Below are 23,193 nucleotides of genomic sequence, written 5' to 3'. Positions count from 1 at the left end.
ATTTCCTCAGAAGGAATGGAAGGTGGAGTGTAGGGAGTGGAGCGGAGATGGATATTTGGGAAGATAACTGGGTGGTAGGAATAGACAAATTGGGGAGATGCGGAGAAGGTCGATTTAGAAGAGTGAGCGAGTTGATAAGAGAGGGGGAGGGTTGGGACGCGAACAAGATTCAAAACATTTTTCCTGGTAACGTAACTGAACTAATAACCAGAACACCCATCAGTCTGATTAATAAAAAGGATCATTTTGTTTGGCAGTATAGAAACGATGGACAATACTCAGTGAGAAACGGTTACCATTCTGCGAGGGAGGAGAAAGATACAAAGGAAGAGACAAAACTCAGCAAAGCTTCGACAAGTCAAAATTTGAGGGAGGTTTGGGAGACTATTTAGAGATTACCGGTGCCACAAAATATTAGAATGTTAGAAAGAAATGCACAGAATTCTGCCAGTGAACTCGAATTTGTATCAGCGTAAAAGTGCAATTACACCCTTATGCAGCATAAGCCAGGAAGAGGATGAAACCATCGAACATGCGTTACTTTCCACAAGGAAACAAGCACGGCAGCTTCAGCAGTGGTTGTCAGAGAATGGAAAGAAAAAATCATCACTGGAACAATATCAACATTCAGGACAACATCAGCATTAGCAGCAAAAGCTCAAGCATACAGAGAGGCACTCATTCTCATTAAAAATCTACAAATAGCGAATTGCATAATTGAAACAGATTGCTTACCTCTAGTTCAAGCGATTAAGGCAAGAATGCCCTTAGCGGAAGCAGACACAATCATAAGAGAGACAGAGACATTCTCCAACTACTGGATGAGGCTCCGGATGTGGGAGCTACCTGGACTCCAAGAGAAGGCAACAAATTAGCTCACCAACTAGTAGCGATGGCAGCGGGGAATGAACTATGGAGACAGTGGACAATTAATCCACCTATTCAAGTCAGGAATACAATAAGAACAGAAGCAGGATTCACAATACTTCAGCATAATAAATATATACGAAATCAAATCAACGAGGTTTCAGTTTCAACCAACCATCAAGGATTTCAAATAGAAGAGGGGTTAGTTGGGAGGGTGGAAACGGAAACCTGCGACAGGCAAGAAGCCAAAGAAGAAGAGCGGTTTCGACCCACAGCATTGTAACGGCCTACCAACGACACCAACAATGACACAATCGACATAGAGATGAAGGACCGCGGAGGGGGCGCCGAGGGACTCACTGCTTGGCGAAAGGCTTGGCGGCAGAGGAGCAGCAGGGGCCATAAGACAACAGTAACACCAGGAGCTTCATGGCGGACCCAATTGCATCACCAAGAGCTTCAGCAAGGCATGTCCTTGGCGCGGTGCGGCTGCGGAAGAACCCAAAGAAAAAACCTGAGAATTCGGGTTTATGACAACAATGAGGAGGAACGATTTCGGCATCAGCTCCATGCATCAAGTTCCCGGGATTCTGATGGAAGCTCTGATGACAATGGGAGAGATATGTGAGATTGACATTGAGGAAGAATAGTTTAGAATCCATTAGGGTCGGGCATTAAGGGAGTCGATTGTTGGGCAAATTTGGTTCTAGTTGTTAGAACAGGGATAACCAAGACTGATGTTGGATTTTTACTTGGATGGATATAACAGAGATTGGTTGAATTCTGAGATAAATTAGAAGATTGATTATTTATTGTGGGAGAAGGTTGAAAAATAAATAAGGTGATTTCTCACCGGAAAGATGATATCTTATGTACCCTCTTCAAGGAGGATACCAAGGTTCTGATACCATGATAAAATTGTGAAAGAATAGGAAAAGAAAAGATGAAAAAATTTTATTGATTGTTGATTGATTGAATTCTGAGCTAAATTAGAAGATTGATTATTCATTGCGGGAGGATGTTGAAAAAGAAGTAGGGTGATTTCTCACCGGAAAGATGATAGCTTATGTATCCTTTTCAAAGAGGATACCAATGCTCTGATACCATGATTATGTTCCATTAAACCCATTCCTTTCATTCTCACCTTCAAGATCCTTCTCCACGAACTCAACTCATTGTTTGTTAGAATCCAAACCATAAACACACGCTTTCTCAATCTCACTAAGCAAATAGTTTGATAGCCAGTAACTTCTCCCTATTTGAAAATACTCATATGGCAACTATCATCATAGGAGCCCCTTCTTGCTCCTTTACTAACCTTTAACAACTTGGTTTCAATGCTTTCATCTTCATCGCCGTTCGTGATTTCATAAGACATGATATAAGGCCTAAAATAAGTGCTATCTTCAACAAGATAACTGTAACAATCTGAGATGAAGTGAATGGCGCCATTGCAAATCACAGGCATGTCAAATTTCAAATTCCTAGATCTAGTAAAGAAACGGTTCTTTCTTAAACTCCAAGCACCTTGTTTGTGACTATAAACATGGCAATCAAAATGTGAACTCCAATCTTCATGGTCAAAGAGAATCAACTTGTAATCATCAGAGTCGCATTCCAGTGTCATGGAGAAATTATAAAGATTCCCTCGCTGCTGTAAGTGGTTGGGGAGGAAAATGTATAAAAGGTAACAAGTTGCTGGATTGATGATAAACAATTATGTTCGATGAAGACAAAGGAATAAACCATTGCTTGAGCTTAGAATCTTGAGCCGCGAGCGCGCGATGAATCATAGCATGTTTTCAAGGACGCCGGAGAAAGGTTCCTCTCCCGGAAAAGGATGCAACTCGACGTAGCCGTTGTGATTCAGATTGTCATCTTTGAATGAACAAGCATGAAGGACGATCTTTCTTCAATGAGTTTTCTGCTTGTTTTGCTACAAAGTATGGAGTTTTTGGAAGCTCTGAAAAGAATTTTGAAGAAGATTTGAGTTTGTGGATTGCTTTTGCAGGTAACCAAGACCATATCTCTATTAATTCATCGTTAGACATTGTAGCCATTGTGATCAAGATCAACGATGACTTACTTGTTTGAAAGCTAAGAATAAAAATATTCAAGAAGAGAAAGAGGAGTGGAACCATGATAGAATTTCTTCAAAAAAATCAAGAATTTTTTTTTGTTGATTGCTGATTGATTGAATTGAATTGTATTATGAAGGTAAAACTAAATATATATAAAGCATTAGCCTAAGAAAGATAAAAGCAAATAAAGAAGTCTCATGGCCCACAAATTCAACCTAACAAAATACACAAATTCAGTTATAATTGTAATCTTTATTATCTTATCTTATATTTTGTTGTTCTTATCTTATCTTTATTTGTTTCTATCTTTCTTAGGCCAATGCTCTCTATATATTTAGTTTTACCTTCACAATTCAATTCAATTTAATCAATCAGCCATCAATAAAATTTTTTCATCTTTTCTTTTACTATTCTTTCACAATTTTATCATGGTATGAGAGTCTTGGTATCCTCTTTGAAGAGGATACATAAGCTATCATATTTTTTGTGAGAAATCACCCTACTTCTTTTTCAACCTCCTCCCACAATGAATAATCAATTTTTTAATTTAGCTCAGCCAATCTCTATTACATCCATCCAAGTAAAAATCCAACGTCAGTTTTGGTTACACCTGTTGGAAACAACTATCATTTATGAAATAGTCAATATGGACTGCGCCTTCTTCCGATAGTTTCATCTGCATCTTGTTTCAGTAGTCAATCTGCATCTGTTTTAGCAGTTCCATCTGCACTCTCCACGTGCCCTCTTTTTATCGTGCTCTACATGCCTTTTAAAGATCAATCTTATTGCGCTCTACGTGCTTATTTTTTCTTTTATTTATTTATTTTTTTGAAGATCGTTGCTCAAGCACAACATTTTCTTTTATATTTTTGCCGTCAATAGTGTTTTCCGCACGCATCTTCCTCAAAAAAAGAAAATGATATGAAATGAGTGAAAATATGAGGTTAAAATTTGAAATAAAGGAATAATTAAAAATATCTTTATATAAAAATAATAATTTTTTGTATCAACGTAAAAATAATAAGATATAAATATGTATTCTATTAAATAATTTAATTTAATTTATCAAATTATTTAATAATTTTTTAAAATTTTCTGCATGTAAACGCTAAAGAATAATTAAAAAAATTATAATTCGACATAACTTAATTAAAAGTTTTGGATTGAAATTTTATTTCTAACTTTAGAAAAAAAGACCGTAAAGAATCGTTAAAAATTAAAACAAGAATTGTGAAAATCATGCATCGGAAACTCCGAAGTTCAAATTTCAAAGAAGAGCAATATGCATGTGAAAGTGATGCAGTAATCGCGAAGAGGATCATAGCCTCATAGCCATAAAGCAACCACTAAATTTCAAGTCAATGCACTGAATTGCAATCTGATGTAAATGAAATAAATGTGGAGTTCGGCAATCCACACAAATGCAAATCCCTTTCTGAACTACACTGAAACTAACTCTGTTGGCAAAGCAAATTGCTAAGTTGCTATGGTTGAAGAACAAATTTTGTTAAAGTGATTCAATGTTTACTTCTATATATGGAATAAAATTTGTTGATTTTTCACTTTATAAATTAAGACAATTTGATTTAAATTAGAGTATTCTTTTGCTAGAAAAAAAAATATAGTATCAATTATCAAACTTGATAAGTTTTTTATTTAGGATGAGAAAATAGGATTTAAAACTTTTAAGCGTACTTTCACTAAATTAGTACAATCTATAGATAGATTTACTAGTTTATAAAGTATACTCATACTTTTAAATAAATTTATTAGCAACAACAAATTCAAACTAAAGAAGTGAAATTAATCCAATAATTTAGTACTATTTTTACTGTAAATAAATCATTCACAACTCAATGCAAAAATCAAGATTTTATGTAAAATTAAAAAAATGAAGTAAACATGTAAGTATGTAACACACAACATTGTAATATAATTTGAATATTATTGAAATTTTCAAAGTCAACTACCTTGTTCAATACATCAACAACAACATGATAGAAAAATATTTAAATACAACTAATAAGAATAAAATTATTGTAATTTATTTAGTTTGATTAAGTGATTTTTATTTGTTTGGTAAACTTAACGATATATCTTTAAATAAAATTTAAATTAAGTCATTGACATGTCGAATAAAAAAGTATGATAAAAATTAAAAAAATTAATTTTATGATAGTTTATGAATTGATGTTTAAATTTTATTTAATTGATTTTTTTGTAATAAATTTTAATTTTTAAAAAATTATTTATTTTTATATTTCTTAAATTAAATATTAATTTTTAATATTTTTTAATAAATAAATATCACTTTTTAGGTTCTATTAACGAAAAATGAGTATTAAAAACTAATAACTTTTGTAACTATATTATCAATCTAATAGCTCATTTTTTTGTTAGTTATATACTGATTAGAATTTAATAAAATTACTGCGCTAAACTTTTTCCTAACGAAATCCGAAAAAAAAAAAAGAATTGCCACATATGATGGCAATGGACGGAGAAAGCTTTAATGGAAAGATGAGGCTGCAATAGTGTGTGTAACGGCGTCCACATTTGAGGGTGGGACCCACCAAATTACCACTAGCAATGAAAAGAGCACTCTCCTTCATTTTCATCATATAAAACGAAGCACATGGACGACGACCCTTTTGGATTTCCTCCATAACCCAAAAAAAAAAGCGTTATCTCTTTCTTGTGAGCAGCGAGCTCAATGGCTTGCAGGCTTGCAGATTCATTCATCCTATTCAAGGTTTCATTTTCTATCCTTTGCTCCAATTCATGTTGTTGCTGCTGTTGCCTTCTATGTGTTTGTGTTTTTGTTTGTTCCATTTTCTTATGGTTTTGGCTTTTGCAGGGTTCTCATCAGAAGCCACTTCAGAGTAAAAGGGCCATTGTTGCCCAATATTCACCACGTATGCACCTCTTTCCCCTATCCAAATCAATTTGTCATTGCAATTTTTTTTTTTTTTATATGCATTTTGCTCTAATTATATTGTTGGAATGGCATTGCATGTGAAAATGGAGTGAGGGAAATTCTTAATGGACATGGATAATATGGTGCTTTTTGAGTAGTTGGTTGTGGTTTTGGTACAGGTGTATGTAATCTTAAGGAATGCGGGCTTATCCAAAAAGGGTTTAGGCATCGTTTGAACTTTGTCCCTAGGAAGAAAGTTACTGTCATACAAGCTGTGGCGGTTCCGCTTGAACCATTTCCGGTTGAGAGTGCTGAGTACAGAAAACAACTAGCTGAAAGCTATGGTTTTAGGCAAATTGGAGAGCCACTGCCGGATGATATTACTTTGAAGGATGTCATTGATTCCCTTCCGAAGAAGGTTGCTAATTGCTAATCTTTTAACCACTTTCATCTTTTATATAATTAGCACTGAGTTAAATTGTAAAGTCACTTAAGTTTTTGCAAGCCTGCTAAATATTTGTCTGTGCATTAGAATAAATAAAAGAATCTGTTCCTTATAGCATGCTTGGATATGTTTATAACTAATCATCATTGTTCACAGCAATATTTACTGCACATATGAAAAGGGACAGGATTTCAATGTAGTTATAGATTCCCCAGTCAATCACCATTTATTCTTTTTCTCCTGATTTGGCTGGAAGTATTTACTTTCTGTAATCTTTTCGAGTATATTTTTTCCTTTCTGAAGGTCTTCGAGATTGACGATACAAAGGCATGGAAAACAGTATTGATATCTGTTGCTTCCTATGCATTGGGGCTCTTTATGATTTCCAAAGCACCTTGGTACCTACTTCCTCTGGCTTGGGCATGGACAGGGACTGCAGTAACTGGGGTTAGTTCAATTATATGCATATTTTACTTAAATCGTTATTGTCTGTTTGAAAAGTTCTCTTCACTCCTATCCCTAAGAAACTCATCTACCCTTAGCATCTTTGTAATGCTCTTGTTTTGCTGTACAGTTCTTTGTTATAGGCCACGACTGTGCTCATAAATCATTCTCAAAGAACAAATTGGTCGAGGACATTGTTGGAACTCTAGCTTTCTTGCCACTAATTTATCCATATGAGCCATGGCGATTTAAGCATGACAGACACCATGCAAAGACGAACATGTAAGTAGTGTTTCTCAATAATGATTTTATTGGAAGATTATGTAAATTATCAGTAGTTTCCTTATTGTTTTGTTTTGCTTTCAAAACTATAATATTTCCAATGTTATAGGTTGTATGAAGATACTGCTTGGCACCCTGTTTGGAAAGATGAGTTTGATTCATCTCCTGCTTTGCGGAATGCAATAATATATGGATATGGTCCATTTCGGACTTGGATGTCTATAGCTCACTGGTATGGCACATTATGAGATTTTTATTCTATGTGATCAACTATGCCCTGTAATATCATTGTTTTGTTCCTCAAGAACTTCTTCGTTGTCTTGAGCAGTGGGCAGTCTCAATTTTAATCTGTACTGAGTCTTGATATAACCATGCCCTCTGGCAGGTTGATGTGGCACTTTGATTTGAAGAAGTTCAGGACAAATGAAGTGAAGAGGGTCAAGATAAGTTTAGCTTGTGTTTTTGCCTTTATGGCAATTGGATGGCCGTTAATTATTTATAAGACAGGAATCATGGGATGGATCAAATTCTGGTTCATGCCGTGGCTGGGGTATCATTTCTGGGTAATTTTACTTCACTTGTAAAACTTGATATATGGTTATACCATTGGATTTTATATTTTCATTTCTTCCTTACTGTTTTCCACCTCGTGGGATAGGGCGTTTTTCTTATTGTTTGGTTAGATTGTAGTAGCCATACACTTATTTAGCCAGGGTATGTTTAACTGATGGTATGATGCTTGCTTTTATTTGACCGTCAAGTGGTATCTTGTAGTTGCTGAAAGGCATATCTGAAAATTAAAAAGCAAGTACAAAAATGAGTTATTTACCATAAATTGTAATTTTGCTGGGTTTTTTATTGATATAGTTAAATCCCCACCTCCCTCTCACTCCCCCCTCCCCCCTCTTTTTTTTCTCCTTAAATCACCCCAAAATGAAAAATGGCTCAGCCTTAATATATTTGCCGCTGTTATGTTCTGTGTTTTCTTGATATAACTATTATTATTTCCATGTGTCTATGTAGTAATAATATATGAACCTATAAAAACGAGTCCTGTATCTAAGTGGTGTTGTTTTGCTCCTATCTGTAGATGAGTACTTTCACCATGGTACATCATACTGCACCGCACATACCCTTCAAATACTCAGAAAACTGGAATGCTGCCCAAGCACAGCTTAATGGAACTGTTCATTGTGATTATCCCCAGTGGTATATGCATTCTTTCGGCTCCTCTTATTCTAAGTGTGTTTTCCGCCAATAAATTGACAGATGGTGGTAGAATATATTGTATAACTGATAAGCTATTGATGAATTCTTTGTGCCCTTGCTCCTCTCAGAATGACTGACCTTAGATCTGTGGATAATTGCTGCATGTTTACGAAGTCATAAACATTAGTTTATTTCTATTTTATTGGCATTATTTTACTCTCAAATTTGAGTGAATTACCATAGGATTGATTAGCTGCTGTATTCTTACTTCTGCCTTCTTTTTCTTAACAGGATCGAGATTCTATGCCATGATATTAATGTCCATATTCCGCACCACATATCCCCAAGAATACCAAGCTATAATTTACGAGCAGCCCACAAGTCTTTACAAGAAAACTGGGGAAAGGTAGTAAGATCAATAATGCCAAGTAATATACTTCTATCATGGAGTCCTTTACATTGAAAATATATTATCGTTGTCATCAACATGCAAAATGTTAAGAATATTTTTGTCATTATAACTTATTTGTACAAATTTTTTTATGCTTTAACACAGCATTAGGAATGTCCAACTAAACCACTACTTCAATGTGGTTAAGTTTTTCTAATTACTGATGTTATTATTATTTTTTAATCTTATTTTGTTGTGATGTGATCAATAACAGTATCTGAATGAGGCTAGTTGGAACTGGAGACTGATGAAGACAATCATGACAGTGTGTCATGTGTATGATAAACAACAAAACTATGTTGCCTTTGACGAACTTGCCCCTGAAGATTCCCGTCCAATTACATTTTTGAAGGAAGTCATGCCTGATTATGCCTGATTAGGTCCTAGCTGGCTCTTGTTAAATGAATTTTATGTGTCAGTAGTTAGGTATGGCATCCATTTTTTTCTCCATGTCTCTTGTTGTATATGGTGCAAATTTTTTCAATCACATATGATTATATACCAAGTTAGAGAAAATTGCTTGGATCATGTACCCAAGTTGCGGATTATCTGAACGCAAGCAAGCACCCTCTAAGAGGTATTTATTAGGTTAAAGTAAATATTACAGTAATCTCAATAACAAGATTCTTGTTCCATGATCACGTTGAAAGAAATATTATATTATAGATTTACAGTTGTATAACGGATAAAAAACCACGTGGAGTGTATCAGTGGTTTGGGGTTTATATATGCTTACTGTTACTGACACTGTTTTATTATTGCAGGGTATCTCTATTGTTTGAAAATTTCTAAGTGGAACTATCTTCTAAACATAAAACAAGCATTTCCTTGTGAAGAGACCAAGGGTGCCCCGTCAAAGCTATTAGTCTGCCAAATAATATTAAGAGTAAACGACAAATAAGTCATTGATATTTTATCTCAAAGACAGATAAGTACTCGATTAATTAAAAATACAAAAACATCTTTTACTCTTTAAAACCTGAGATATCTAAGTCTATCTAGAAGATTGATTTATTCTTAGAGAAATTTAAAGGTCTTGTATTTTAGAAAGGTTAGAGGCATTTTTGTATTTTTAATTAATCAGAGTCTTTATGTGTCTTAGAATTAAAAAATTAGAGACTTATTTGTCTTTTTTATTAATATTAAATTAAGATTTAGAACTTAGATACGGAAGAGCCTAGTCTCAGTTGGTTAGCTAGCTTCGTTACCTTGGATTTATAAATGCATTTCATGGGATTTGGTGTAGTGTAGCTGAAAGAGTTAAGAGTTTCTTTTTTAATGTGGTAGTAACAAATTGTTAAAGAAAGTGATGGTAAAAGTTAAAATCAAAGCACTAACCCACCACACCCACCTTTAGCCAAAGTGTGATTCTATTTAAAGTAGATGAGGTGCAGCAGTACAACTTCACAACTGCTCTCATGCATAGGAATTTCCCTTTATTCCCTTCATGCTTTTGAGGCAGGTGACTTAACTGCTTTTACTCCTCTTTGTTAGATGGGAATGAAGAAAGAAAAAGTTAATAGATTTCATCCAAAAAGAAAAAGGGAAAGGTCAATATAAGGTAAAAAAGAGCACATGATCATTCAAAAAGAATTTCAGAGAACAGCTACAGGAGATTGCAAGTAATGTATGAAATCTGATTTGCTGATTAAGAAAAGTAACAAATACATGTATAATCTCATTGGATATATGCTCAAAGCCTCAAACAAGTTATATCTTTTACTCTCAAGATAAACATATATGGCTGGCTACATGAATGCCAGTTCAAAAAATCTACAATGTCCTATATACAAGCTATAGAATCATCACTATCTGCAAGATATGCAGATGCAATCTGGTTATACATCAAACTAAGTAAAAAAACTAGTTGTAACTAAGCAAGTTTTGTATAAAACTAAATCATATAATTGGTGGTGTTGGAGTCTCCCATATATCAAACACATTCTCCTCACTATGAAGTGCAAAGAGCCTATCTCCCCCAATGGAGAAGTCACATATAGAACCACCATAGCTTCTTCTAAGCCTTGAAGTTAAAACCCATTCAGGACCACAGAACACTGAAATGCAATCATTCATGGAAGAGAAGAGTTGCCCTCCATGAAGCGCGAGCTTCGGATAACACGGCTCCTCCGGCATCTTCCCCTTCATCAACCTACTCCTAGAACTCCACCTAATGCTTGTAGCAGCACCACCACTCCTCAAATCCATGAACCCCAAATCCTCAAACTCATTCACCACACAAATTGAATTGTTGTCTTCCATTGCTATTGCATCCCTCACTCTCTTCTCATCCACAGCTAAAGGAGCACCTACATCAGACCAACACCAAACCATCTTCTTCTCCCTAAAATCCAACAAACTAATGTAACAATTGTCCTTCCTAGGAAACATTGTTGCAACCAACAAACAGTTACTACCTTCCAACCACTGAACCCTATCAGCATCACCAAGTGACCAACCAATAGGTTCATAGAAGAAATCAATCATTTTTCCTGTGACTTGGTCCCAAACACCAACTCCATACTCATTGCTCCTACCTTTGCAACTCGAAAAAATCTTGTAATCAGAACTAAAACTCAATGCACCAGCAGTGTAACTCTTAACTTGATTCTCATGACAAACCTGAAACTTGTACCTTAGTTCACCATTGTGGGAACTGAACAGCCCCATTCCACCATCGCCACGACCAAGCCTTTCGCTGACTCCGATGACTATGTTGTCGGAGTCAACCCAACCAACATCATTGACTCTCTGGTAATCAAGATTCAATGGAGGGTGTTCATCCAGCATCCAATCATAAACATGAACCATGCAGCCATGAGCAACACAGCAGCCGCCATCAGGGCCGGCTCGAATGGCGGTTCCATCGCCGGGAGCATGGCCCTGTACGGATTTCGACAGGCCGAGACGGTTGCCGTCGAAATGGCCCCACTTGGCAGAACGAACATGGTCAAGGAGGCCATAGAACAGAGCCTCTCTGTATAGAAGCTTCTCTGGAATGTTCTGTGGGATGTGGATTTCGCCGGTTCGGAGGAGATCAAGGAGTACGGCGAAGCAATCGGGGTTCCGATCGATGAAGTGCTCCTCCATGGTGGAATTTTGGTCCGTTAAGAGGCTCCAATTGTCATCGAACATTGCCCCGAACATGGAGTTGCGCCCTGCATTGGCGACAGTTGTTGATGTTGTCTCGAACACTCTGCCTCCAACGTTGAACTTCACTCTGTCTTTTTGGATGCCCATCATTGGTGTTCGCTCTTGCTTCCTCCAAAGTTGTCAACTTTTTCAGAAACCCAGATGGGGATTGTGGTTCAACCGGTGAAAGGTTGAAGGGAACTCAATTGGGTCTTCGCTGCGTTGTATGGAAGAAGGGGAAAACAGAGAATTTTGTTGGGTAACAAATAGGATTGAAGAGAGAGAGAGAGAGAGAGAAAGATGATATTTTTTTTCAGGTTGAAAGGCTTGAAATTGAAGCAAGAGAAGAGGGATAAGTTTGTGTTCAGTTAAGGGATCACAAGCGAGAAAAAAGAAGGTGGTTTAGGAAACTGGGGAAAAGAAAAGAAAATGATGGAAAAACAGGACACGGACATTGAAGTTAAAATGGGTTTGGGTTTGGGTTTTTAAAATGCTGAGAAACATCGAATTGTGTTGGAGCGGGTGGAATTCAAAACACACTTGACTGACTCACTTTGATATTTTCATTCTATAAATCTATACACAACACAAAATATACATATATATATCACTCTCTGTGTGTCTGTCTTTTTGTTCCTTCTTCTTCTATTGGTCGGGGCATAGTTGGGTACAAATTATAATCAATACAATATGGCTTCATATTTACATAAATTTATTTATTTATGAATTCTAATATCTGTACGTTTCCATATGTTGAGATGGTAGGACCTAATTTTCCTTCGCCATAAATATGCATTATTTATCATTATTAAATATTAAATATTACTACTAAAATGCAGTGTTGTATGATTATATCTATGAAGGGGACCAAATCCAATCAAGTTAGACACTGTTTGGAGTTGTGCTATACCTATATACATGACATCACATCACATCAAAGGGCTCTAGTAAGTTAAAACATGGCTTGAGCCTTGAAGGAAAAAAAGTACTATTGTTGGTGGAGACGACGAAAATAGACCCCTTAGCAAATATGAAATTGAAATTTCTTTGCTGCTTATTTAATTTAAGCTAAGCTTGATTGGCTCCTCTTATATTAGTATTAGTGTATTACATATATTATTAATTACTCCTTCTAACCAACTAACTTAAGTTGGTCCATAGATCAGCTCATTCGTCTACCGAAACAAGTGTCATCAGTTCGAATCTCGTCTTTTAAATACTACTTCTAACCAAAGTCAACCTTCCTTCCTTCCTTGGCCTAAAGAAAGCGCGTTGTGACACCTTGGCTTTCTCTTAAAGGTGCTCATGATATTTACATTGAGCTCGAATTTATAATTTAAACACAAGTAGTAAATTCAGATTTTATGAGCTACTTGTTCTGTTTTAGATTTATTAGTCTTTCAATTTCGTAACTAATTAATCGGGCCAATTAAGTTGACACTTAAACATGTGTGTACCATTGGAAAGCATAATTTCTTATTAAGTAATCAAGGTTGGGGAAATTACACCATCTTCTGAGTGGTACTTGAAGTGCCCATCTTCTTCACTAGTAATAAATACGAATTATTATTATTATGAAAAGCAATCACCATTAAATAAATATATTTCTTTCTATTTAATATGCACTTAGTGATCGTCTTTAATTCTCCATAATAAACTTGATAGTTCCCAAGTTTTAAATGTCACCATTAATCAAGTGGATATTATTACCTTTTTTCCATAGTCTTTATCATGTTAGATAACTAGATGGTGGATACTACAATGAAGATGTACCACTTTGCACATATTAAGTTATGAATTTCGAGATTCCTTTTTTTTCCCTTTTTTCCTTGATTTACTCATAAGCAATTTTTTTTTTTCCATCCTACCCCACCTCCACGATAAGTTATAAGAGTAGCGGGACGTGGACGGCAAAATTTGAAAACTTGAATACTTATTCTTGAGTGGTGAACACTTCTTTTAGAGCTTTGAAGCAGTCAAAAAATATCAACTCCTATTTGACTAAATCATAAAAAAAAAAAAACACAACAAAAAACAAAAAATAGCATATATATATATATATGAATGGGAAATGGGTATTGTCTTGGCACAACTTTCCTTTCATTTTTCAGTGATGTTGCCATTTGAGAATATAAACATGGCATGGTGGACCTAGTCTACTCTCCAAGTTGTTGATATGGTGATAAGGATAATTCAAATCATATAATTGCCACACACACATATATAGTTTTGATATTTGACAACGTTTGGTGGTTAAGTGATTGTCACAATCTTGCTCTCCATTTTAACTCTTTGAGATAGATGATGAGATTGAAATTGAATGCTTCACGTGAGGTTTATGCTATCTCATCAATACCAAACCAATTAAGATTGCATTTATATATAAAAAAGCTTAATATATACATTGCGTAATTGGGACTTCTAATTTTCTTAATCTCAAAGGAATTAAGGAAATCATAGTGTTTTTCCTCGTCTTAATCCCTTTTGTGGCAATGACAAAACATTTCACATCAACTCCTATTAATATATGTATTTAAGAATCAAACTTTGTTTAACGAATTTTCTAGTTCCTCTTAGATTTTTATCTTTTAACCACGTGGGAGAGTATGTTATAGTATTGTGTATATATGTGCATTCAATCATACATGCTACTTTGAAGAGAAATTCTCATATATCTTTCTAGACTTGTTTTGATCTTTTAAGATTTGTTGCATTGTTTACCCCCCAAAAAATAAAAAATAAAAATAAAAAGAATGTTGCATTAATTCTGTGAGTCACCAGTGTGTCTCTTGATCACCCTTTGGTTGACTTGTAATATGGATAAACAATAATAAATGAGTTAGAATATTATTAGAAACATTCATTAGTCCAAGGGTCTATGACAAATTAAAAATATCTTATTCTTTTTTCTTTTTGTGGAACCCTATATTTTGGTTTCCACCTATTTTAGGGAATATATATATATAAAAAAGTCAAATGTAGTTTAAATTGAGAATAGGGTTCACATTGTCTATCTAGATTTATTAGATATTTATAGATTTATACATGTAAATAAGGGTTTTGTTATTATGTGCACTAAATATATGTTATGTATATTATAAAAAAATATTTTAATGTTATTTAAAATGGGTTTAACAAGAATTGTTATAAAGAAACGGATTTACGAGGGTTTAATTATTTTAGGGATAATAGGCTGATCTTTTTTAAGAGCTCACATTGAAGAAAAGATTTGGCACTTTGATGTAGGGGTGTGTATAGTCCAGTCCGGTTTGAAGACTCAGTCCGACCTCGAACATTTTAGGAGCTATTTTGGTGTGATTTTATCAAGTTTAAGGTCGGGTAAGGATCTCAAAAATAGATACAGTCATTATTTCTGGTCGGATCCAGGTCATGGTCCGGGTCACCCGAACTCATCCCAGTGGCCCGGTTATTATACACAATTAATATTTTGTGTTATTAGTGATACATGATGGCTATTCTTACGTAGAATTTAAGTATTGTAAACCTTAATATTTTGTGTTATTAGTTATTATAAGACTATAAATTAATGTTTTATGTTTAAACTGTATAAGATTTTAGACTAATGCATAATATTATGTTATTTGTATTGATTTAAATATTTGATGTTATTAGACAATATTCGTATTGATTATGGTTATGCTTTAATTTTAGAAAAGAGTTGGTTGTTGTTATATTTTTTTAAGTGGATTTTACCATATCAAATAATGGTTGGAGTCTTAGAAATTTGGATATTTTCACATGTTAGCTTATAAGAAGGTATCAAGGTAATATAATGTTAATGGCTCGGTTTTCACTCGGTTTTTACTCGGTATAATCGTAGTCCGAAGTGTATAAGTTTTATCGGGTCTAAGACTGGGTTCGAATCTAATAAATAGGCGTGATATATATTTCGGACTGGGTCCGAGACACATCAAATTTGATTTCACCCGACCCATACATACCTTTACTTTAATGTCGGCTGTTCGTCCATTAAAACACCTTTACTGCCGCTCTACAGAACTATACATAAGATTTTCACTTTATACTGCTCCTTGTTTAATTCTTTTCAAGTGATTGGATCATTTTCTTCATTTACAAAAATAATTATTTTTACGCTTTTAATGTATAGAAACAATAAATAACATTAAAATATTTTATTTATGTTTGTTTGAAAAAAAAAAAGAAAAAAAATTCTTTTTCATTATTTGATTAAAGAAAAAAATTAAAAAAATTGAATAATATAAAAAAGTGAATGAGATTTACTAAATATTTTTTTTTCTAATATTAGAAGAAAAAAATAAAAAACTTATTATATTTTTGTTACTTTTAATATTATTTTTTTAAAATATATTTTATAATATAAAAATAAAATTATTTTTTTTATAATTTTTTTATCTAAATATATTTAAAAAAATAAATTTATTTAATTTTTTATTTATTTAATTTTATTAATATTTATTTATTATTAAATAAGATAAATTTAATAATTAATAAATATTAAATAAGATAAATGATGATTATTTTAGTATTTAAGGGATATAGGTTTCTCTTTCTCACCATACTGTGTAGACTCGTAGGAGAACTCAACTCAAGGAAAATTGCATGCACTTGTTTTTGTTCACAAGAAAATAAGCCCAATTAGCCTTCCAAATTTTCATGAATATTCGAAGCTCACATATATTTGGCATATAACTGAGTGGGGGAAATTGTTGCCGAGCCCATATCTGATTCAAGTTATACATGGGCGACACCAGTCTGTGAACATCCCTCTCACCCTTATCATTGTGGGCCTGAGCCCAGGCCCTACAACACATAATTGTAGAGAGAGAAAGAAACAGAGTTAGAGCGAGAAAGAAAGAGTGTGGTGAGTGTTGTAGGGTTTAATAGTAGCCAGCGTTAAGCTGCCACTCCTCTTTCGCAGAAGCCGAAACCCTTTGCTTCTGTTGTTCTCTTCTGCGCTTCCACTCTCCCCTTCACACCACCGAACGCGATTTCTTTATCTCTCTATTCCGACTCCGAAGCTTCTAGAAGAACAGGAATAAGAAACACCTCAACCAATGGTGGAGGCCTCGTCGATCCAAGCGGAAACGTTCAATTCTCTCGATCCTTCAACCACCAGCGCCTCTGTTCTATTCCACAGAGAAATTAAGTTCCAACTCGCCAAGAAGCCTTTCAAGGGATTCTCCTCCGATTATCACATTGAGACGCTAAATCCTACCACCTCGGAACATGGCACACCTTCTTCTGCCATGTCTGTCACGCCAGCTAAGAGGCACGACGGTTCTGAATTCTCCGAGTTCGGCCTGGATCCGGAGCTCAGCTTTGGAATCACCGTTCGAAAAATAGTGAGTTTTTTTTCTTCTTTATTTTCCCCTCTCGTTACTCGAATTTCATTTTTTTTGTTGGCTTCAGCTGAAATTTCGATATGCGAATTGGTGTCAGATCAACGATACGTAGTTATTTAATTTTTCCTTCGTGATTTTGTCCTTTTATTGTTAGAATTTAAGTTTTTTTTTTTCACTTGCTGCGTTTTCCACTGTTATGGATTTTGAGAATTATGCCGTGCTCTGTTTTACGATGAAGCTTCTCTTATATGAAAAAAATTCAGGGAGCTGGGTTGCGAAATCTTGGAAATACTTGCTTCCTCAATTCGGTGCTGCAGTGTTTGACCCATACAGAGCCTCTGGCTGCATATCTACAAAGCGGAAAGCACAAAAGTTCATGTGAGTTGCTCTCCTTTACTGCATTTCCATTGTTTATTTATGTTTGTGTTTGTTGCTTTGCCTTGTTATGTTAATGCCAGATAATTTATTAATGTTTCACTTTTGCTTTGGTGTTTGCTCTACGGTGTTAAATTAAGTTAACATGGTTACCGTTTTTTTCATTTTTTTTAGTTTTGGAAAATGGGTCTGCATGTGAAGGAAATCATTGTTGTGTTGAGTATCTTATTATGTTTTACCATAATTGTAGGCCATGTTGCTGGATTTTGTGCTCTATGTGCAATACAGAATCATGTAAGTCGTGCACTGCATGCATCTGGAAGAACATTATCCCCCGAGGATCTGGTTGGGAATCTGCGGTGTATCCTTATGTTTTGAGTTGTTTGTTTATGGATAAGCAGTTAAGAATGTTTGTTTTATTTTCACCCTCATGTTTCTTGTTGGGAAATTTGATAAGAATTAGGTTGCCTTCCTAAAATATCCTGTTTCCTATTTTCTCTCTCTTTGTGCACTGTGTGTTTGTTCCTTTACTTGGTTTTTGACACTAAGTATATGGAAATAAACTCTTGGCTTAAGCATACTTGATGTGCTATAATTTGTTAGCCGAGTAGTATCACTTATTTTCATATTAGCGTGAAATTTGTCCTTCCTAACCTTAGATCAGGCATATCACGAAATTTCCAAAATGCAAGGCAGGAGGATGCACATGAGTATATGGTCAACTTACTTGAGTCAATGCATAAATGCTGCCTGCCTTCTGGTGTACCAAGTGAATCACCTAGTGCTTATGAGAAAAGTTTTGTTCATAAAATATTTGGTGGTCATCTGCGAAGTCAGGTTAGATTTCTTGACTGCTGGTTTATTTTTTGTGAGCGAGGTCATTACTAATTGAGTTTAGAAATGGTCTGGTAAATATGTAACCCATAAATTGTGATCTGTACAGAACAATATTGCTCTATAATTTTTTTCCCCTGTAATGACTGATTGTCGTATACTTATGTGGTTGCTTTCTCTTAGGTGAAATGTCAGCAGTGTTCCTTTTGCTCCAACAAGTTTGATCCATTCTTAGATCTAAGCCTCGAAATTTTCAAGGCAGAATCATTGCAGAAAGCACTTGCAAATTTCACTGCTGCAGAATGGTTGGATGGAGGGGAGAGGCAATACAATTGTCAAAGATGCAAGCAGAAAGTTAGGGCTCTGAAACAGCTTACGGTTCACAAGGCACCTTATGTGCTAACTATTCACTTAAAGAGGTTCCATGCGCACAATCCTGGACAGAAGATTAAAAAGAAGGTTCGGTTTGACTGTGCTCTGGACCTAAAACCTTTTGTCAGCGGCTCATATGTAAGTTGTTCTTTTTTGCTAAGTTTTTGTGGGCATAAAATATCTCACCTTGTTAGAATTTCCTTTTTAGATGAAATAAGTAAATCATGTTACTTTATGTATCTTTTGCTAAAAGGAGATCCCTCTGTTTCTCATTGAAAATATATGCTCTTCCGATTGAGTACCTTCAATCTGTGTATAAGTTTCTTCTTTTTAGCAGGAAGGAGATGTGAAGTACTCTCTCTATGGGGTTTTGGTTCATTCTGGTTCTAGCACTCATTCTGGACATTATTACTGCTATGTCCGCACATCAAATGACATGTGGTATACCTTGGATGACAATAGGGTATTGCAAATTTCTATCTCTTTTTCTTCTGGTATTGTTTTTTTCTGTTCTTTCATCCATTTGGGTGGGACGAAAGAGCATATAGTGTCTTTAAACTAAAGAAAATTAAAGTATAAATCTTGTCTCGCAGAACTAGAACTTGAATAGCATCATTACTTTTTAAAAGATCTATCTCCTCTTGTGCTCTGTTTTTAATATTCAAAAGTTATTGTCTTCTCACTGATTATTGAAAATCAATAAACGCTGAGCATAAGAATCTTCCGCAGAAACTCTGAATATATCCAATTGCATGAGTCAGGTTGTGCATGCTGATAATAAATAAGTACTAGTTCTTTTATTCACGTAAACTTGATGAATTAATAAATATAAGCTACGGAGATGTCCAGGAAAAATTGCGAGTTGCTGTTTTGGTGAATGTTGTTTGGAGCTACTATCAATCATATATGAACATTGTGTCATTGAATTGCCATTTTAACCCATTCGCACTAATGCATCAGGTATACAATGTCAGTGAGCGAGAAGTGTTGAATCAGCAGGCATACATGTTATTTTATGTTCGTGATAGAAAAAATATTGTTTCTAGGAAATCTGTTGATATTATTAAGAAGGAGAACGGAAATAGGGATTCTGCTGCAGCAAACCAAGTATTGAAGGGACTTTCCAATGGTCTGGCAGAAAATAAATCTTGTGAACCTTCTTTAAATGCTAAAGCTCAGATAAAAATGTCAAATTTTGACTCATCAGTTGTTTCCTTTACGAAGTACAGTCTGGTTCAGCCAAAAAGTTGCCCTTCATTAGCAGGAAGCTTTGTTCAAAATAAAAAACCTATATCTGATCCTTCTTCCAAGGAGCAGCCTCACAAAGGATCACAAGGAGGGCTCTCCATTGTTGGCTTAGAGCATGAATGCTTGTCGACACTAGATAATTCAAGAAAGGAGAACTCTCTCCCTAGTTGTGTGAAAAGTTTGGTTGATCCAGCTGGAGATAATACCGACAAGAATGTGATTTCGAAAGATGTTAAGAACGAATCTCTTTTGTCGGCTCTTACCTTCAGTAGTCCACAGACTTCTGCAGTACACAGAACCAATGGGAGCTCCCAGTTTCATAAGGTAAATAATTTCAAGTAATTGCAGAGTTGTGCTTTGACCCAGACATTTAGTCATCAGCCCATTTTCTTTAGTCAAGTAATATACTTTTAGCCCATACTTTTAAATATTGCTAGCTAATTGTTGGCCAAAAACAACAAATTCTTGACCCTCTAGCATTTCTCATTCTCAATTTTCCTCTTGGTTTAGAATAATGGCTTTAAGTTGATGCTGCACCTCAAGTATAAAGTCCTAATTGTTTTTATGTGTTAACCCCTCATTTAATCCAGGTTGAAGTTTCCACGGCTGCTTCTATGTGTGATGCAACAGTTAGTATAGAGTGTAAAAACTCTATTGGGTGTCAAGGATTGGTTCCTAATGAGTCGGCAAATAGCTCCTTGACTAAAGAGAGTGTTAATCAAAAGACCATGAAAAAACCGAAAAAGAAGTTTTTGAAATATCGACCGTTAAGGATGCATATTTGTTCATCCTTGCTACTCATGACAGTTTTAAGCTCACGGAAGAAAATTCACAAAAGAAAGAAAATTCACAGAAGAAGCAAGTGCCACAATCTTAAAAAAAAAAACATGGATAAACTCTCATCAAATGTTGGGCCATCTGATGATGGCACTGTGATAGAAAAACTTGTTGAAGGTGAATTTCAGAGGAGAGTCAATCAGAACTCTGCTGTGCTAGCAACAGCTGCACAAGGAGGAAATACATCATCCAGTGGTTCAGCGACTAATCAATTTGAAGGTAGACAAGTACATAGTCTACAAGATGGTAAAAGGGATAAAATGCACAATAAATTTATGAGTATTCCTTCCCGAGGGCTTGAGGAGACAGTTGGTAAGTTTCTATTGATATTTCCCTCCTTTTCATCATCCTGCATTCCTGTTTATGGTAGAGTTTTATGTTTATATGTCTTTGCCTTGTTTTTTGTGATGCTATACTTACGTTGTCATAAATTCACCTGCTTGCACAAAGTGGTTTAAAATGGTCTGCTTTCCTTGAATATCTAAAGATAGCATGTTTCATAAAACATGTATTTTGGGGTATCTCTGAAACATGCATCACTGCACTCATCTACTTGTTCCCGAACAGTGGGTTGAGAATAGACTATCCCCTGCAAGGTAGGAACAGTCAGGAGAATACTGTGTGCCTAAATGTTCCTCTTTTTGAAGTAGTTGGGGATGGTAGTTTATATTCATTTTTCTCCTGTTGGGAATCCTGTTAAAGTTGCGGGGAATGACAGTTGTGTTGTGCCCACTCTTCCTTCCCTAATTTTGTTCATGCAACCTTGTTGATGGTTATCTAGGTCTTTCATGAATGTGGCCAGGCCTTTATATAGCTACGGCTGCATACGCCAATGTGGGTAGTGGTGGTTGCAGCGGTTACAATGATTATGAGTTCTGAATTTTAACCCTTTTTTTGTGTGGGTCTGTATTTTGTTTTTTGGGTGCTGTATTTTTTTATAATTTTTTTTTGCTATTCTCGTGTTTGAATCAAATTTAGTGATCATGATATCCATATTAGTTGAGAGTGCTTTAAGCTAGCCACATTTTTTTCAATTACTGTATGTATTAATGGGATAGTTCACTCCGAAAGTGGTTTGGAATGCCAATATTTCATTTCTACATTGAATGCCATGTAAATTTTAAATTTGTAACCCACAAAACAAAAAGTGTTTCCTTCTACCTTGTCCTTTCATTGTCAAGTTCGTGCTGAATATGACATGTTTGTTCATTATTTGTGCACAGTTGCACGGTGGGATGATGTAGAATTGCCTCGATCTCAGTTGTTGGAGTCAAGAAACAATAATCCTGTCACCATCGGATATGTCGGAGATGAATGGTGAGCTCAGATAAATGCTGCTGCATTTTCCTTTGTTATTGATAACTCCTGTGTATTAGCATGGGTATTGTGTGATAATCAACTAACTTCTGGAAGAAACATTTTCCCTAATCACATGAGTTCAAGAAATTGATAGTTTTTTTTTATCGGATATATTGAACAGCTCCTAATCCTAGGCATTACATCACACATACACAGACACATTTAAGGGTTCTATCTACTATTTGACTATCGCAAAGATTCAAACCTGGGTGCAACATATTAAGAGACACCATATCTAGTCACTCAACCAAAGCCTCAGTTGTAAGAAATTGATAGTTTGACTTGTTAGGATGAAGAATATGATATATTATTCCTCTTTTTTGGATTGTAGGGATGAAGAATATGATAAGGGGAAAAGAAAGAAGTTGAGGAGCAACAAGCCCAGCTTTGGTGGCCCAAATCTTTTCCAAGAAATTGCTACCGAGAAGTCAAAGTCAAAAAAGGCCAAGTTGGACCAATCTAGCTCAGGGAACCTGCCATTCAGGATATGATGTCTTTGCCTTAGATCTTGTGTTGGCTTGTAGCAATTATCAATTCCTCTGCGCTGAGGGTATTGGAGTGGAGAGATCCCCTACCTTCTTATTTTTCTCATCAGTACAAAATTTTGATGCACAATGTCCAAAAATGGTGTGCAGGATTCTATTATTTTCCCTGGGGCGGAACTGCAGAGAGTTGGTTTCCTATTTCTCATATCAGCCTAAATTCTTACCTGCATGTTCTAGAACTGAATTGAACAAATTGTTTTTGTCGTAGCTGCATGTTGTAGCCCAGAAATTTTGATTGTTATATTTGTCAAGAGACTCATGTTGCCAACTCTTTCTGTATTCGTAGATTCTTTGTTACCAATAGTTTGTGATTAATAATTTAGCAAATCACTATCAGTTATGATCATTTACTTCAAATATTTTACTTTTTGGGAAAAGAAAATGTAAAGGTGGAAATTTTTTTTTAAAAAAAAAAAGAGTAAATTGATAAATAAATTTTTGAAGATTAGT

General features: G+C 35.1%; 3 protein-coding genes across 6 annotated transcripts; 2 read left to right on the top strand and 1 right to left on the bottom strand.

The window, feature by feature from the left end:
• Nucleotides 1–5,460: 5,460 nt before the first annotated feature.
• On the top strand, nt 5,461–9,869 carry LOC112700371 (omega-6 fatty acid desaturase, chloroplastic). Of its 3 annotated transcripts, none has more exons than XR_003153297.3 (11): nt 5,461–5,700; nt 5,806–5,863; nt 6,045–6,283; nt 6,614–6,757; nt 6,885–7,036; nt 7,146–7,268; nt 7,422–7,599; nt 8,127–8,245; nt 8,537–8,651; nt 8,911–9,122; nt 9,461–9,869. XR_003153297.3 is itself a non-coding variant. In XM_025751777.3 (10 exons), exons 1-10 carry the CDS (start codon nt 5,662–5,664, stop codon nt 9,070–9,072), a joined length of 1,329 nt encoding a protein of 442 aa, XP_025607562.1. In that variant the 5' UTR covers nt 5,461–5,661; the 3' UTR covers nt 9,073–9,331. The 3 variants fall into 3 exon arrangements, 1 of the variants encoding a protein (XP_025607562.1); XR_003153291.3 differs by having other exon boundaries at nt 8,911–9,273; XM_025751777.3 differs by lacking the exon at nt 9,461–9,869 and having other exon boundaries at nt 8,911–9,331.
• Nucleotides 9,870–10,365: 496 nt separating this feature from the next.
• Nucleotides 10,366–12,546, bottom strand: LOC112700355 (BTB/POZ domain-containing protein At2g24240). Its single transcript, XM_025751776.3, has one exon. It carries the CDS (start codon nt 11,937–11,939, stop codon nt 10,596–10,598), a length of 1,344 nt encoding a protein of 447 aa, XP_025607561.1. The 5' UTR covers nt 11,940–12,546; the 3' UTR covers nt 10,366–10,595.
• Nucleotides 12,547–16,613: 4,067 nt separating this feature from the next.
• Nucleotides 16,614–23,089, top strand: LOC112700329 (ubiquitin carboxyl-terminal hydrolase 23). 2 transcript variants are annotated; one of them, XM_025751775.3, is made up of 10 exons: nt 16,614–17,173; nt 17,437–17,551; nt 17,799–17,909; nt 18,213–18,385; nt 18,566–18,892; nt 19,092–19,217; nt 19,715–20,326; nt 20,593–21,151; nt 22,063–22,156; nt 22,530–23,089. In XM_025751775.3, the coding sequence occupies exons 1-10, from the start codon at nt 16,886–16,888 to the stop codon at nt 22,687–22,689; spliced, it is 2,565 nt and encodes an 854-aa protein (XP_025607560.1). In that variant the 5' UTR covers nt 16,614–16,885; the 3' UTR covers nt 22,690–23,089. The 2 variants fall into 2 exon arrangements, with proteins under 2 accessions (XP_025607560.1, XP_025607559.1); XM_025751774.3 differs by having other exon boundaries at nt 16,671–17,173; nt 19,089–19,217.
• Nucleotides 23,090–23,193: the final 104 nt, after the last annotated feature.

This window comes from Arachis hypogaea, chromosome 1 (assembly GCF_003086295.3).
Source record: "Arachis hypogaea cultivar Tifrunner chromosome 1, arahy.Tifrunner.gnm2.J5K5, whole genome shotgun sequence".
Taxonomy (NCBI): domain Eukaryota; kingdom Viridiplantae; phylum Streptophyta; class Magnoliopsida; order Fabales; family Fabaceae; genus Arachis; species Arachis hypogaea.
Note: the sequence above shows the minus strand (reverse complement) of the source record. Positions and strands in the feature narration are given on the sequence as shown.